Source organism: Euphorbia lathyris, chromosome 2 (assembly GCF_963576675.1).
Source record: "Euphorbia lathyris chromosome 2, ddEupLath1.1, whole genome shotgun sequence".
Classification (NCBI taxonomy): Eukaryota; Viridiplantae; Streptophyta; class Magnoliopsida; order Malpighiales; family Euphorbiaceae; genus Euphorbia; species Euphorbia lathyris.
The window spans coordinates 142333186-142345399 of NC_088911.1; the positions used below are offsets into that span (position 1 = coordinate 142333186).

Genomic DNA, 12214 nt, shown 5'->3' on the forward strand with positions numbered 1-12214 from the left:
TTTTTTTTCGCTTTTTCCCGGTTTTTTCATTTATTCTCGTTTTACCGTGTTTTTCATATTTTTTCCTCGTTTTTATGTTTTTTCCCTTTTTTTTGCATTTTTTTCGTTTTCGATTCACTTTTTCGCATTTTTTGGTTTTTATGTTTCCATTTTTTTTCCGTATTTTGCCATTAGTAATAAAAATAAAAGGCTAATCGTAATGTGGATTCATATCTATTTTATTCGTAATGCTCATTACATAAATTATTGAAGAAAAATTAAATGATGCAATGGTGATTCCATTATGACCAAAATGATATGACTAACCAAACATTGGAATGAGGCTCCATTATAATGGTCATTCTATTACAACGCTCATTACAACATACTAAACATGCTCATTACAACATACTAAACAAGACCTAAAAATAATAATTGATTAAAAAATCAAGAACAACTTTCAAGAGAAAGATGCAAATGTCCTATTTGTGTTTTAAGCAATTTTTCTAGCTTCACTCATTGTGGAAGGAGGAGAGTAGTATGAATCACTTGTCTCGGTTTCTACGGTGGGTCTACTACTTGTTGCGAGTTTGTCCTCGTTCGCCCTCTCTATCATACTCGTAAGACATATTTCACTATACGAACAATTGACGATCCCTATTTTGCTTGGTGGAATAGATTAGTGGAATTTTGTTTTTTTGCCAACCCGATGGCCTCTCGTGATGCATTTACCTTTTCCTGTAGTTCGGTCATCATGGCTGCTTGCTCACTTGTGTCCTACTATCTAGCGCTCATGGTATAAAATAGTTTGGTGATGTTCATAAATGTTCTATTAGAAAGCTTCATGGATATGAGGCATTAACCGATACATCGATCGATTTCTAGGATTTAGAAGCTTGGTTCGCAAACTATCCAAGTTTGAGCATGTCAAAACCCAATTTGAAAGCTCACGAAAAGACTTAATTATAAGTTCATGAATAAATTCAGAAATAAGGTCATTGATAATAATATTCACAAATATACTCGATAGAAGTTCGTGAATAATATTGAATAAAAATTATTTGATATTAATTATATATATTCCGATGTAAAATAAATAAAAATGAGCGTTAGAACTAAAAATACAAATTACATTTACATATACAATAAAATTACAATTTAAGACCTATAAAATTAGTTAAAAATTTGTGGCCTATAAAGTAAAATAAGTTAACTACATGTAAATCGAGGTTAGGGTTTTTAGATTCACAAAACAGTCCTATAGTAAAGTTAAAGCAGTAGTCACCCACTCTAACCATCTCTTCACCTCTTCGTTTGCCTCATGAACTTATCCATTGCCTCATGAACTTATCCAAAAAACTCTGATTCGTCCTAATTTTCAAAATATCTCAATTTACATTAAATGTTCAATTAGACCTTTAAACTTACGTAAAATGTAATCAATTAATCACTCTGTTGTAGAAAAGTAAGTTAAAAACGGAAAATATGTACATACATCTTAAAAAAAGTATAACATACAATTCTAATATTAGAGGAAAAAAAAGTTTTATAATTGAATAAATAAGAACTTTCTTTTTAATATGTTTTAATCTACTTTTATGAATACTGTAATAACATTCTAAGACACCTGCAACATAATTTCCGCATTAACTATTATAATTTACACACAAGTTTGAGGGACTCATCGGACATTTTATACAAGCTCAAAGGATTATCAGAACATTTTAAAAGTTCAGGAAGTCAATCAAACTTTTTGAACAAATTCAAATGACAAATGATATATTAATTAAACCTTTTTCAACTGATTATATGCTTGAATGGTTATGGATCTTCTTGCTCGAACTGGTAAATTTCCAATTAAATTTAAAGCTTTACTACCATTTCTTAATTGACTGTTATTATCATCATTCTCGCGTGCTCAGTAGTTTTCACCTAATCAATAACTGACCAAGCGAATTCATTCGGTCACTGTTAGATTTAGACTTATTAAAATTAATATAATGAAGATTAAAACAATCGTTTACACCTCATAGATCTAACGGTGTGACATCTTATAAATCTAAGGATGACGGCAGGTGAAAACCACCGCTCATATGCTATCTTAATTTTTCATCTGCCTTTCTTATTAAACTTTTGGTGAAATATCAAAACCAAAAAAACAATACACTAAATATGCAAATTGAGTTCTAGCTTTTACTCTAATTACTATAAAGACTAATATTATTATATTTTATATTAATAACGTATAGTTTAATTAATATATATATATATATATATATATATATATAATGTAGCAAGTTTTTATTTAAATTCATATTATTATTTTATTTTATTTTTGGTAGGGAAAAGAAAGTAAAGACAAAACAAACCGATCCGGGATTAGCCTAAGAAAGCCAATCCAGCCCCCACATTATTATTTTCAGAAAGCAAAGAGAATAACATAATTCCCACATTTTTATGTAACACACTATGCACGAAAGCAAGTGAAGCAGACGGCAAAAAGCTAACTTTTAAGGTTTTATTGAATTTAATTTACTGTTGGGTTTGATTAAATTCATTGAATTCATTTTAGCTTTAATGTTTTTTAGAAGAATGGTAGGGTTTTCGAACGTACAGAAATGCTTGAAAAGTATATTGGGCTCTAACTAATAAAGGAATTGGCGATGCAAAATTCCAAAAAAATACCTAAACATTATTACGGAGCTCAATACTTTATTATACGGAAAAAAAAATACAAATTCATGTCTACTTATGTTGAACAAATTCAAAAAAATAAGCGACTGTGAAACGTAGAAATCAGGAGATACACAGATAACACGAACCAAATTCCACTTATAGAATGAGGTGATTTTCTACTAAGCATATATCTAGTCGCACAATTTCAGAAATAAAGAATTATATGTCACTCACTATTTTGCACATGACAGAATGGTGTTGTGCAACGAACCATGCTGAGACAAAAAATGAAAGGCAAAGGATTACAACAAGTATTGTAAGGTTGAGATTCATTTTCTTACTATTATTGAGATAGTTTCTGATGGTTCATGTTAGCCGACCCCGAATCATTTCGGGACTAAGGCTTTGTTGTTGTTGTTGTATTGAGATAGTTTCTGATTAAATGTGTAGATAGCTGACAATCAACTATCTCAATAACGGTAAGAACATGAATCTCAATCTCACAAGCAATTATATACTTTATGTTGTATTCCTTTGCCAAATCCTGAATTTCCTTCATTTCCGATGTCGGTATGGTTCATCACATAACCTAAGTCCGCTTGAACACCCCCCACTATATAATGTGCAAAACAATGAACATTGAAATATAATTTTTTATCCATGAAATTGTGCAATTAGATATATACTTAGCAATAAATGACCTCATTCTACCCTTAAGCTCTTCCTCTATAAGTGAGATTTGGTTCTTAGCATTCGTGTATCTTCTTGATTTCTGCGTTGTACAACTACTTATTTTTTTGAAATTGCTCAAACCTAAAAAAACAGACATGAATCCAGATTCTCTGCTGCATTAGCATCCAATAAAGAATAGAGTTCCGCAATAATGTTTAGATATTTTTTTAAATTCTGCATCGTCAATTGCTTTATTGAAAACTTCACCACTATTGTACAAATTTATAAGATAAAATGAACTCAATAATCTTACAATGAATTTAATCAAACCCAACAATAAATTAAATTTAATCGAACTTTAAAGGCTTAATACATCATTTGCCCCCTGAACTTGTCCAAAAAGTTCGATTGGTCCCCTGAACTTTCAAAGTGTCAGTTAGCCCCTTGAACTTGCATAAAATGTTCAGTTAGCCCCTTGAACTTGCATAAAATGTTCAGTTAGCCCCCTGAGCTTGCACAAAATGTAATCAATTGATCACTCGGTCGCAAAAAAGTAAGTTAACTGTGAAAGATGTATTGCGAGTCTTAAAAAAAGTAAAATGACCGAAATCGGGCTATACGATTCTTAGATTAGAGAAGAGAAGTTGTATAGTTCAACAAACAATAACTTCCTTCTTAATCTATTTTTGAATTATGTAATAACATTCTAAGATGCGTGGAATACATCTTCCGCATTTAACTTACTTTTTTTGCGACCGAGTGATCAATTGATTACATTTTACGCAAGTTAAGGGGGCTAACTGAACATTTTATACAAGTTCAGGGGGCCAATCAAGCTTTTTGGACAAGTTCAGGGGGCAAATGATGTATTAAGCCAACCTTAAAAGTTACCTTTCTCACTTCTACTTCACCTGCTCAGTGAATTTGGTTGGTGATGGTGTCGCGTCCTCAGGGACTTTCTTTCTGAAAGACAAAGAAAAAGTAGAATGACATATATTTAAGGAAAAAAAGAAAGTTTTACTAAAAGAAAACCCTAAGCCCTATGCGCACGTTGGCCTAAGGTCAGTCGACATCCTTAGCATAACCAGAACCATAAGTTGTTGTCTTCCTCTCGGCCACTACCTCATGACAAAGTTTACCAACCTCCTCTCGCTACCTTACAGTTTGCTCAGCAATCAGATCTGTCGATGTTTGGCACGCTCGTTGGGAGCTACATCCAGATATGGTTGTGTTCTTATACTATGTTAATCTCTTCTGTTCATCCATGCAAGATCATTCTTTTTTTTTTGGTAGTATATGTCAATTGTTTTGTAGTATTTTAACAAAAGATTTAATTTCTGAATTGGTCTTACTTCTTTTTGTAGTAAAAACAATGAATGGTAAATAGGCAGTTATTCTCCAATATTCGGAGGTTCACTGAAATGTATGTGGCACTTTATGCAATTAAGGAACTCCAATAAAGAATGCAACAAGATACAGAACAATCATGTAGGATCTCACTGTTCAAATCAACGCCAACTATGTACATAAATTACTTTGAGGATTATCAAAGAAATAAAAAATTCTACAAGCAAATGACAAGATACACAAACTCCAATTATACAAGCATAGTACAGAAAATTTGACATTGCATTACTCGGAATATAGGTTCTCACCCAATTTAAGTCAATAAAAAGTTAACATGTCAATAGTAATAGTTCTTTACATGCGAGAGTTGACAAGATTTAGGTGGCAATAGGAAACATACCAATACCCAAAATGGAAACAATTCACGATTTGACTCAAGAATACAATAATCTTATATTCTTGAGCAAAATCGCAAATTGCTTCAATTTCGAGAATTATATACTTCGCATTACCACCCAACACTTATCAAATCTTATCCAATCCCGCAAGCAAAAAAAAAACATTACTATTGAATGTAACTTTTTATGAATTGAATTGAGCAAGAACCTATATATCATCTATGTTCGTATAATTGGAATTGTATTATAATCTAGGTGTATCTTGTTCCTTGATTTCTTTGATAATTCTCAAAGTAATTCGTTTATATATTTGTGGCTTCGTCAAAGTTGATGTTATCAAAAATTTTTGTCTAAGACAACCATTTAAACAGTAAGATCTACATTATTGTTTTGTATCTAGTCGCATTCCCCATTGCAAATTCTTTAATAGCATAAAGCGACACATACCTTTTAGGCTTAATAGGTATCCAGCCCCTTAAACTTGTAACTTTTTTTCACCTGGCCCCCTCAACTTAGGGGACAACCTCTCAACCCCCTTAACTCTCCAAAAACATCACATACAACCCCTTAAACTTGTAACTTTTTTTCACCTGGCCCCCTCAACTTAGGGGACAACCTCTCAACCCCCTTAACTCTCCAAAAATATCACATACAACCCCTTACACCTCTATATCCGGTCAAAATATTGACCATTGTAGAAAACGCGCTTGACTGTTGACCACACCAATGTCACATGTCATTTTTTTCTCAAAATTTTCCATGTAAACCCAGTAAATTACCCCATAATTTGGGCATCCGTAGAGTCTTCTTCCTTGATTTGCAGGTTTCCACGAAACCTTAAGTACAACATATTCATCACAAAAACATGATTCATGAGTACCCACCATAAAATCGGTTTCAAGAACAACACAAGCCCTAACCTAATTGACAAAAAAAAAGGAATTATCTCAGAAGAAGAAAAAGGCAAACCAGAAGAAGAAGAAGGAGAAGAATAAAAAGAAGAAGGTAGAGGAGGAATAAAGGAGATGAAGGAGATGATACTTACTGTTGAACTTGAATCGGAGACCGATCGGAGACAGAAAAGAGGTGAATCGAAGGAATCGGAAAAGAGGAACGAAGGATTTCTGAGGAGAAGAACGTTAGGAATTTAAGAAGGGGATTTTTTTACCGTTTAAGTTTCTAAAGACAATCTTCACGCGCTTTCAAATGAGTGCAATCCCAACTTATTCCATGTCAGAGCCACGTAGGCGTTGAGGGGCTATGTGTGATGTTTTTAGAGAGTTGAAGGGGTTGAGAGGTTGTCCCCTAAGTTGAGGGGGTCAGGTGAAAAAAAAGTTGCAAGTTTAAGGGGTTGTATGTGATGTTTTTGGAGAGTTAAGGGGGTTGAGAGGTTGTCCCCTAAGTTGAGGGGACCAGGTGAAAAAAAGTTACAAGTTTAGGGGACTGGATACCTATTAAGCCTACCTTTTAACTAACCTCCGAATATCAGAGAATACTCGGTCTACTACAAAACAAAAGAAACACATGTTAAAAAAAAGAAATGATCTTGGATATCTTAAAGCAGCTCTCAACAAGCTTATTAGGGCTAAATCTGCTTCGGAGCAATTGTCATAGCTACTAAGATGAAGGGAGAGAGACGAGCTCATTCAGCCGAGGAGGTTGTTAATGAAAAAGGAAATACAAATCGAAAGGATATGACCAACTGATAAAATCTGATACCATCATATCATTAAACTCATCAATTCCTTTTAACATGTGACAAAGATGTGGTAAAATATAGGAAAAAAAGGTTAAGAAAAAAGAGTCTAATGGCACAAGTCAAAAGATACTCTTTTTGCATTGCATTGACAAGGCACTTTCAAGTACAATTTAGGTTATTTATGATTTCTGAGTAATTATCTATTAAAATTTCATTTTCATCAACAAATATGGATTTTACCAAAAAAAAAATCTTCAAGTCCTTAACATACTTTTCTAACTTAAACAATTGTAAGACTATGTTACAAATTAAAATTTGGGGACCATGTCAATTATTATTGATTAAGTTCATTATTGTGAAATACAATATTCAAATTTTGGGTGTTTTCTCAACTGAACTAGGAGTATAATGCTTTGTTCAGTCCAAATTATAATTTGCTTTGGTCCCATTCGGTTCAGTTTGGTTTTTGGACCGAACCAGGCCATGCTCACCCCAAATTGACAAGGCACTTTCAAGTACAATTTAGGTTATTTATGATTTCTGAGTAATTATGTATTAAAATTTCATTTTTCATCAACAAAACATGGATTTTACCAAAAAAAAATCTAGTCCTTAACATAGTTTTCTAACTGAAACAATTGTAAGCCTATGTTTCCCAAGTTTATACAGGTTCCAAAGATCACAATAATAATTTGTAATAGTCCAAAGACTGCTGAGTATATACAAAGACACCTAATGTTTTTAGTCTTATTCTAAATACTCAACTATTTTGGAAAACATATGAAGAAACATTTAGGTACATCTGATATTGGCTAATTGAATAATTGAATAATCGAATGAACATAAATGTAAAACCACAGGGAAAAAAAAGAAAATGCTAACAGTTTTTAGAAAAATGTTTTTCATTTAATAAAATTGGATGTTACTCGGCTAAAATGCAATTCTAGAACATTGCTATAGCATAAAGAATGCTTCTATACTTATCTTCTAAAAAAAGATATGTGCTTGGACATCATTATTTGTTCTCTTCGGCCATCAGGCACTTCTTGCTGCTACTGCCAGTCACTTGAGCTGTACCTGATACAAAGTAATATTTTGAGATCATTAGATATTCTGATAAAAAAAGGGTAATTTCAAAAAATAAAAACCGTTATTACACTTTTTGTCAATTGTATGCATGTGGGTTCATTTGTCCAAACGGGACAGAAGTTTTTTTTGGGGACCAGGGAATGATTGAAGTTTTTTCCCTTTGCTAAAAGGAATTATCTTTTTTTTAAATAACAGTTAACGACCTTAAAATTGAAAAATTCTAAGAATTGATGATATTCTAATCAATTCTAATTCTTCAACTTTTAAATTTTGAGGTCAGTTTGGTGAGGAGAGAGAAAGTGAATGTTTAAAGAAAGAGAACTTCAAAAATGATGATTTTGGAAATTAAAACAATTTAGTTCTTGGAATTTACCTAACAGTCCTTTTTATGGTGTTAAACTAAAAAATGCCCGTTAGGACAAAAGAAAACCACAGCCACAAAAATGCAAAGGGGAACTTTCTGGAATTTAAGCAAAAAAACAATGCACAAGTCGTGTACTATGAAAACACTTTTTTCTAAATGATTTACCTTAATCAAATACGAAAATAATTTGATGAAAAGGAATTGAAACATGAGTTAACAATTCCATGCACTCCACAACAAAATGTTGTTGTCGAAGATAGAAATAGAATTCTTACCAAAAAAGTTATTCAAAGGTGCAAAACCCCCTAACGTTTTGGATCAGGAGCAATTTTACTCCTAACGTTTAAAATGGTGCAACTTTACCTCTAACATCGGTAGCCAAGAGCAATTTTACCACTAACGTTGATAATTTGGATCAATTTTAGACACTATTATAAAACACAAATATTTTTTTCCTTATTATGCACCAATTGCATATCAATTCGTTCTAAAAAAAGGATTTCATGTTTTTTATAATTTAATAATAGAATTGAAGATTAATATTTATAAATTCGGTGAGTTTTTTTTATTTTTTTTTGGTCCATTTCGTACAAAAGACAGTATAATTTTTTTTTAACATCCCAACAATTGTTTGTGATATGTTAATGATAAAATGACGCACGTGTGAAGTGTAGATGATAAGATTCATGACCGAGAAGACAGTTTAATAAAATTGCTCCTGACTCAACATGTAAGGGGTATTTTTGCACCTTAACCCTTAAAAGTATAATCACCATCTAAAAGATGGATTTGCAAAACAAAAAAAATTCAAACTCAACCGAAGTCCGTGACAGACCAACATCAAATTGATTAACATGTCATGAAATTCAGTCTAAAAAAATGAGACAACACCACCCAGGCAATAAAACACAAAAAGGTGGAATCTACATGAAGCTTACATCATTCAATATAAGCTCTGTCAATCTCATCTGATCAGCAATGCAACTCCCGGAAATTGCCTGCAAGATCAATCAATTTAGTTAACTAATCTATCATCGATAATAATGAAATGGGTCCAGACACCTATATATCAGAAACAAGGACGTGCATATATAGCTCCCTGAAGGGAAAGGAAATAGTAAACAGATTATACAGTTACAAAAGGGAAGTTGGGAACAGATCATAAGAGTGAGCAAAACAAAACAAAAAAAAAAATATGCCAATCTATGGCAGTTGAGACGAGTTTTCACAATTAATAGCTCATGCATAGTTGTCAAATCGAGATTCAACTCATGAATCAAAATCCACATTTTGTGAATCCTGACTCGTGAATTGAATCGAATCGTAAGATTCGGTTCGAATTCATAATATTATAAAATATAAAACATAAAACATTTAACATGTTGAACTCAAACTATATCAAATATTAGTCTAGAAATGCAATTTTAATGTCAAAAAAGAAATCATATCAACCAAGTACTTGAAATATAAATGCAATCCTAATAAAACTAATTCACAAATCGGACTCTGTTTAATAACTTAGTAGAGATGGAGAGTTTGAGCTTCTGACTATTTTTTTTTTTTTGCCTTCGTTGTCAACTTGATAATGATGTAATGGAACTAGTTTGAGTTGATAACTTGATAATTAACAATTGGACTAGAGGAGAGTGGGTTTAGTAGTTACTGTTGTTGAATCGTGCTGAATCCAATCGAATGATTGGAATCGCAAATCACAATATTTTGTTATAATTTAGATTCAGCTCGAAATAGAGCTGAATCCAATAGTACGATCCAAATCGTGAATCATAAGATTCTAATAACAGCGAGCTCATGTATCAATTCACCGTTCTAAATACAAGAGAAAATTATATAGAAATGCATGAAAAATACAGTTCTTCAATGAAAAGATATCTGGTACTTACTGTCAAGAGTACGACTTTGCACATTACAGATATGATCCCTTCAAAAAAAAATAAAAACAAAGTTCAGAAGACATCCAAGAATAATCATTCCCCCTATGAAGGCATACAAACAGAAAATACCATATGTAAGAGCACCATGTTGTCTCTTTGAAACTTAATGCTAAATCTGAAGAATATTCTGGATCTTTCCATGAGATTATAGTATCTGAAAGAATTAAACAAATATATCACCAGAACTTGAGAAACTTTTTCCTTTCTAAGCTAATAATCTGTAAAAATAATATAATATATGATCACAAACGAGCCATTTATGGAACCCTAAGTTACCTTCTTGCTTTCTGTAAATGCCATCTGGTATAATTCGATGCAGAAGTAGTAATGTTTCATTGTCTTCTTCATCAATTACAAACAAACCCAGGTCTTCTGATCTCTGCTTGGTAAAATATGCATCCAATCAAAACGCAGAACTTATTTTCATTAACATATTTTACTTTATATTATAATACTTTAACTAATACTAACCAAAAATCCTGCAAAGAAAATAAAAAATCCAGTGAAAAATTTGAACACACCTCCAAATAGTCAACAGTAACACGCCCAGTCCCTTTGTCATCCCATTTACCATCATTGTTCAATCGATGAACCTTCACCAGCTGCAATAGTACAAAACAAGCCCAACTGAGTGATAATGGATCAAATAGAAAATATAGCTCCCTGTGTGTTTATCGAATACCATGAAACATAAAACAGCTCAAATTCAGATAATAGAACAAGCATAAATCTCATAATTTCACATGTACCAATGACAACAAGGCATGTCAACACTACACAAGTTAATCTTAACTAGAGAAATACCAAGTTTTATAAACATAGAAATAGTAAATTTCATCACTACACAAAGTGAAAGGAATTTTGAATTAGAAAAAAGAATGCCTGATAATCCAAATATTTTCACAGGGTTTATAAATTTGCACGATCCAATCCGTTGTTAATATTGGTTAAATGGAGCTTCAAAGGAACGCGTATTGTACAAAAACAAAAAGATTTGAGTGCATCTGCCTGATAATCAACCAAACGGAACTAAAAAAACAAAACATAATCGAGTTACAATTACACTAGAACTCTCCTAAATAACTCAGTCAAACAGTAGAATTAACAACAGCTAAATGCAAAACTAGCCAAAAGGAACAACAATTTGAAACTGAAAACGCTAAAAAAAACAGTAGCGTGTGCGGCGTCCAATTTTTAGGGCACAAAAACCTCCCCGCAGAAAAAGAATAAACATCTAACCAGCTATTGAGAGGGGACTCACCCGCATAGATTTGGAGCTTGAATGAGATTTCTCATCTACGTCCATATCAGCTCCTTGCTTCATAATCAAAATTGGAAACCCAAATTTCCAAGGGTTGCAATTGAAGTAATAATCAAATACAACAACGTTTAAATTGGGGATTTAAGAAATAAGGAGTTTGGTGAAGAAAAATTAGCGAACAAACAAGCAAGAGATAGAGGTCCAGGGATCAGTAGAAAACCCTAATCGCCATTAACGAGTGTGTGTCGTCTCAGGATCAAAAGGGAAAAGGAGACTAATAAGAACTGAACCTTAAATCCTGAAATTATGCTTATATACCACAACCATAACCTTCAGTTAATCCTAGCCGTTCGATCCATTAAGGATCAATGGTTGAGATTCGCCCCCAAATATATCAAATGGACCCAGAGGTCCATTCAAGCCCAATTTCGGCCCAATAAGTCCAATTAAACAGGTTTTATTCTTTTTAATGCATTCTAAATTACATTAATTTATTTATTAAAAAAAATTACATTATAGGGAAATTTACATTAAAAATACACTTTTGAAAAAAAAAATACAATTATATTAAGTCATGATTTTTGTATTATATCAAAATAATAAAATTATTATTTTTAATATGTTTTAAAAATTAGAGTTTATAAATTAGGGATTTAAGATATATTGTCTATGGTTCAGGATTTATGAATTGAAATTTAGAAATTTTGAATTAGGATGTAAAATCATAATTAATAATAATTTATTAATTATATATAGAAAATAATGCATATTCACAAT

General features: G+C 32.1%; 1 protein-coding gene across 7 annotated transcripts; it reads right to left on the reverse strand.

Annotated features, from left to right (window-relative positions):
• Positions 1-1020: 1020 nt before the first annotated feature.
• LOC136220196 (uncharacterized) lies at positions 1021-11706 on the reverse strand. Of its 7 annotated transcripts, none has more exons than XR_010684426.1 (9): positions 11438-11706; positions 10698-10778; positions 10453-10555; positions 10246-10330; positions 10126-10163; positions 9163-9222; positions 6118-7848; positions 4219-4290; positions 1021-1350 (listed from the first exon to the last, which is right to left on the reverse strand). XR_010684426.1 is itself a non-coding variant. In XM_066007959.1 (7 exons), the coding sequence occupies exons 1-6, from the start codon at positions 11498-11500 to the stop codon at positions 9197-9199; spliced, it is 396 nt and encodes a 131-aa protein (XP_065864031.1). In that variant the 5' UTR covers positions 11501-11706; the 3' UTR covers positions 1021-7848; positions 9163-9196. The 7 variants fall into 7 exon arrangements, 1 of the variants encoding a protein (XP_065864031.1); XR_010684424.1 differs by having other exon boundaries at positions 5852-7848; XR_010684425.1 differs by having other exon boundaries at positions 1021-4290.
• Positions 11707-12214: the final 508 nt, after the last annotated feature.

Coding starts and splice junctions, on each gene's coding strand:
- LOC136220196 (XM_066007959.1), bottom strand. CDS start 11,500: ATGAAGCAAGGAGCTGATATGGACGTAGATGAGAAATCTCATTCAAGC. Junction 10,331..10,452: donor CATTTACAGAAAGCAAGAAG/GTAACTTAGGGT, acceptor TAATTCTTTCAG/ATACTATAATCTCATGGAAA. Junction 10,164..10,245: donor ACATGGTGCTCTTACATATG/GTATTTTCTGTT, acceptor TTTTTTTTGAAG/GGATCATATCTGTAATGTGC.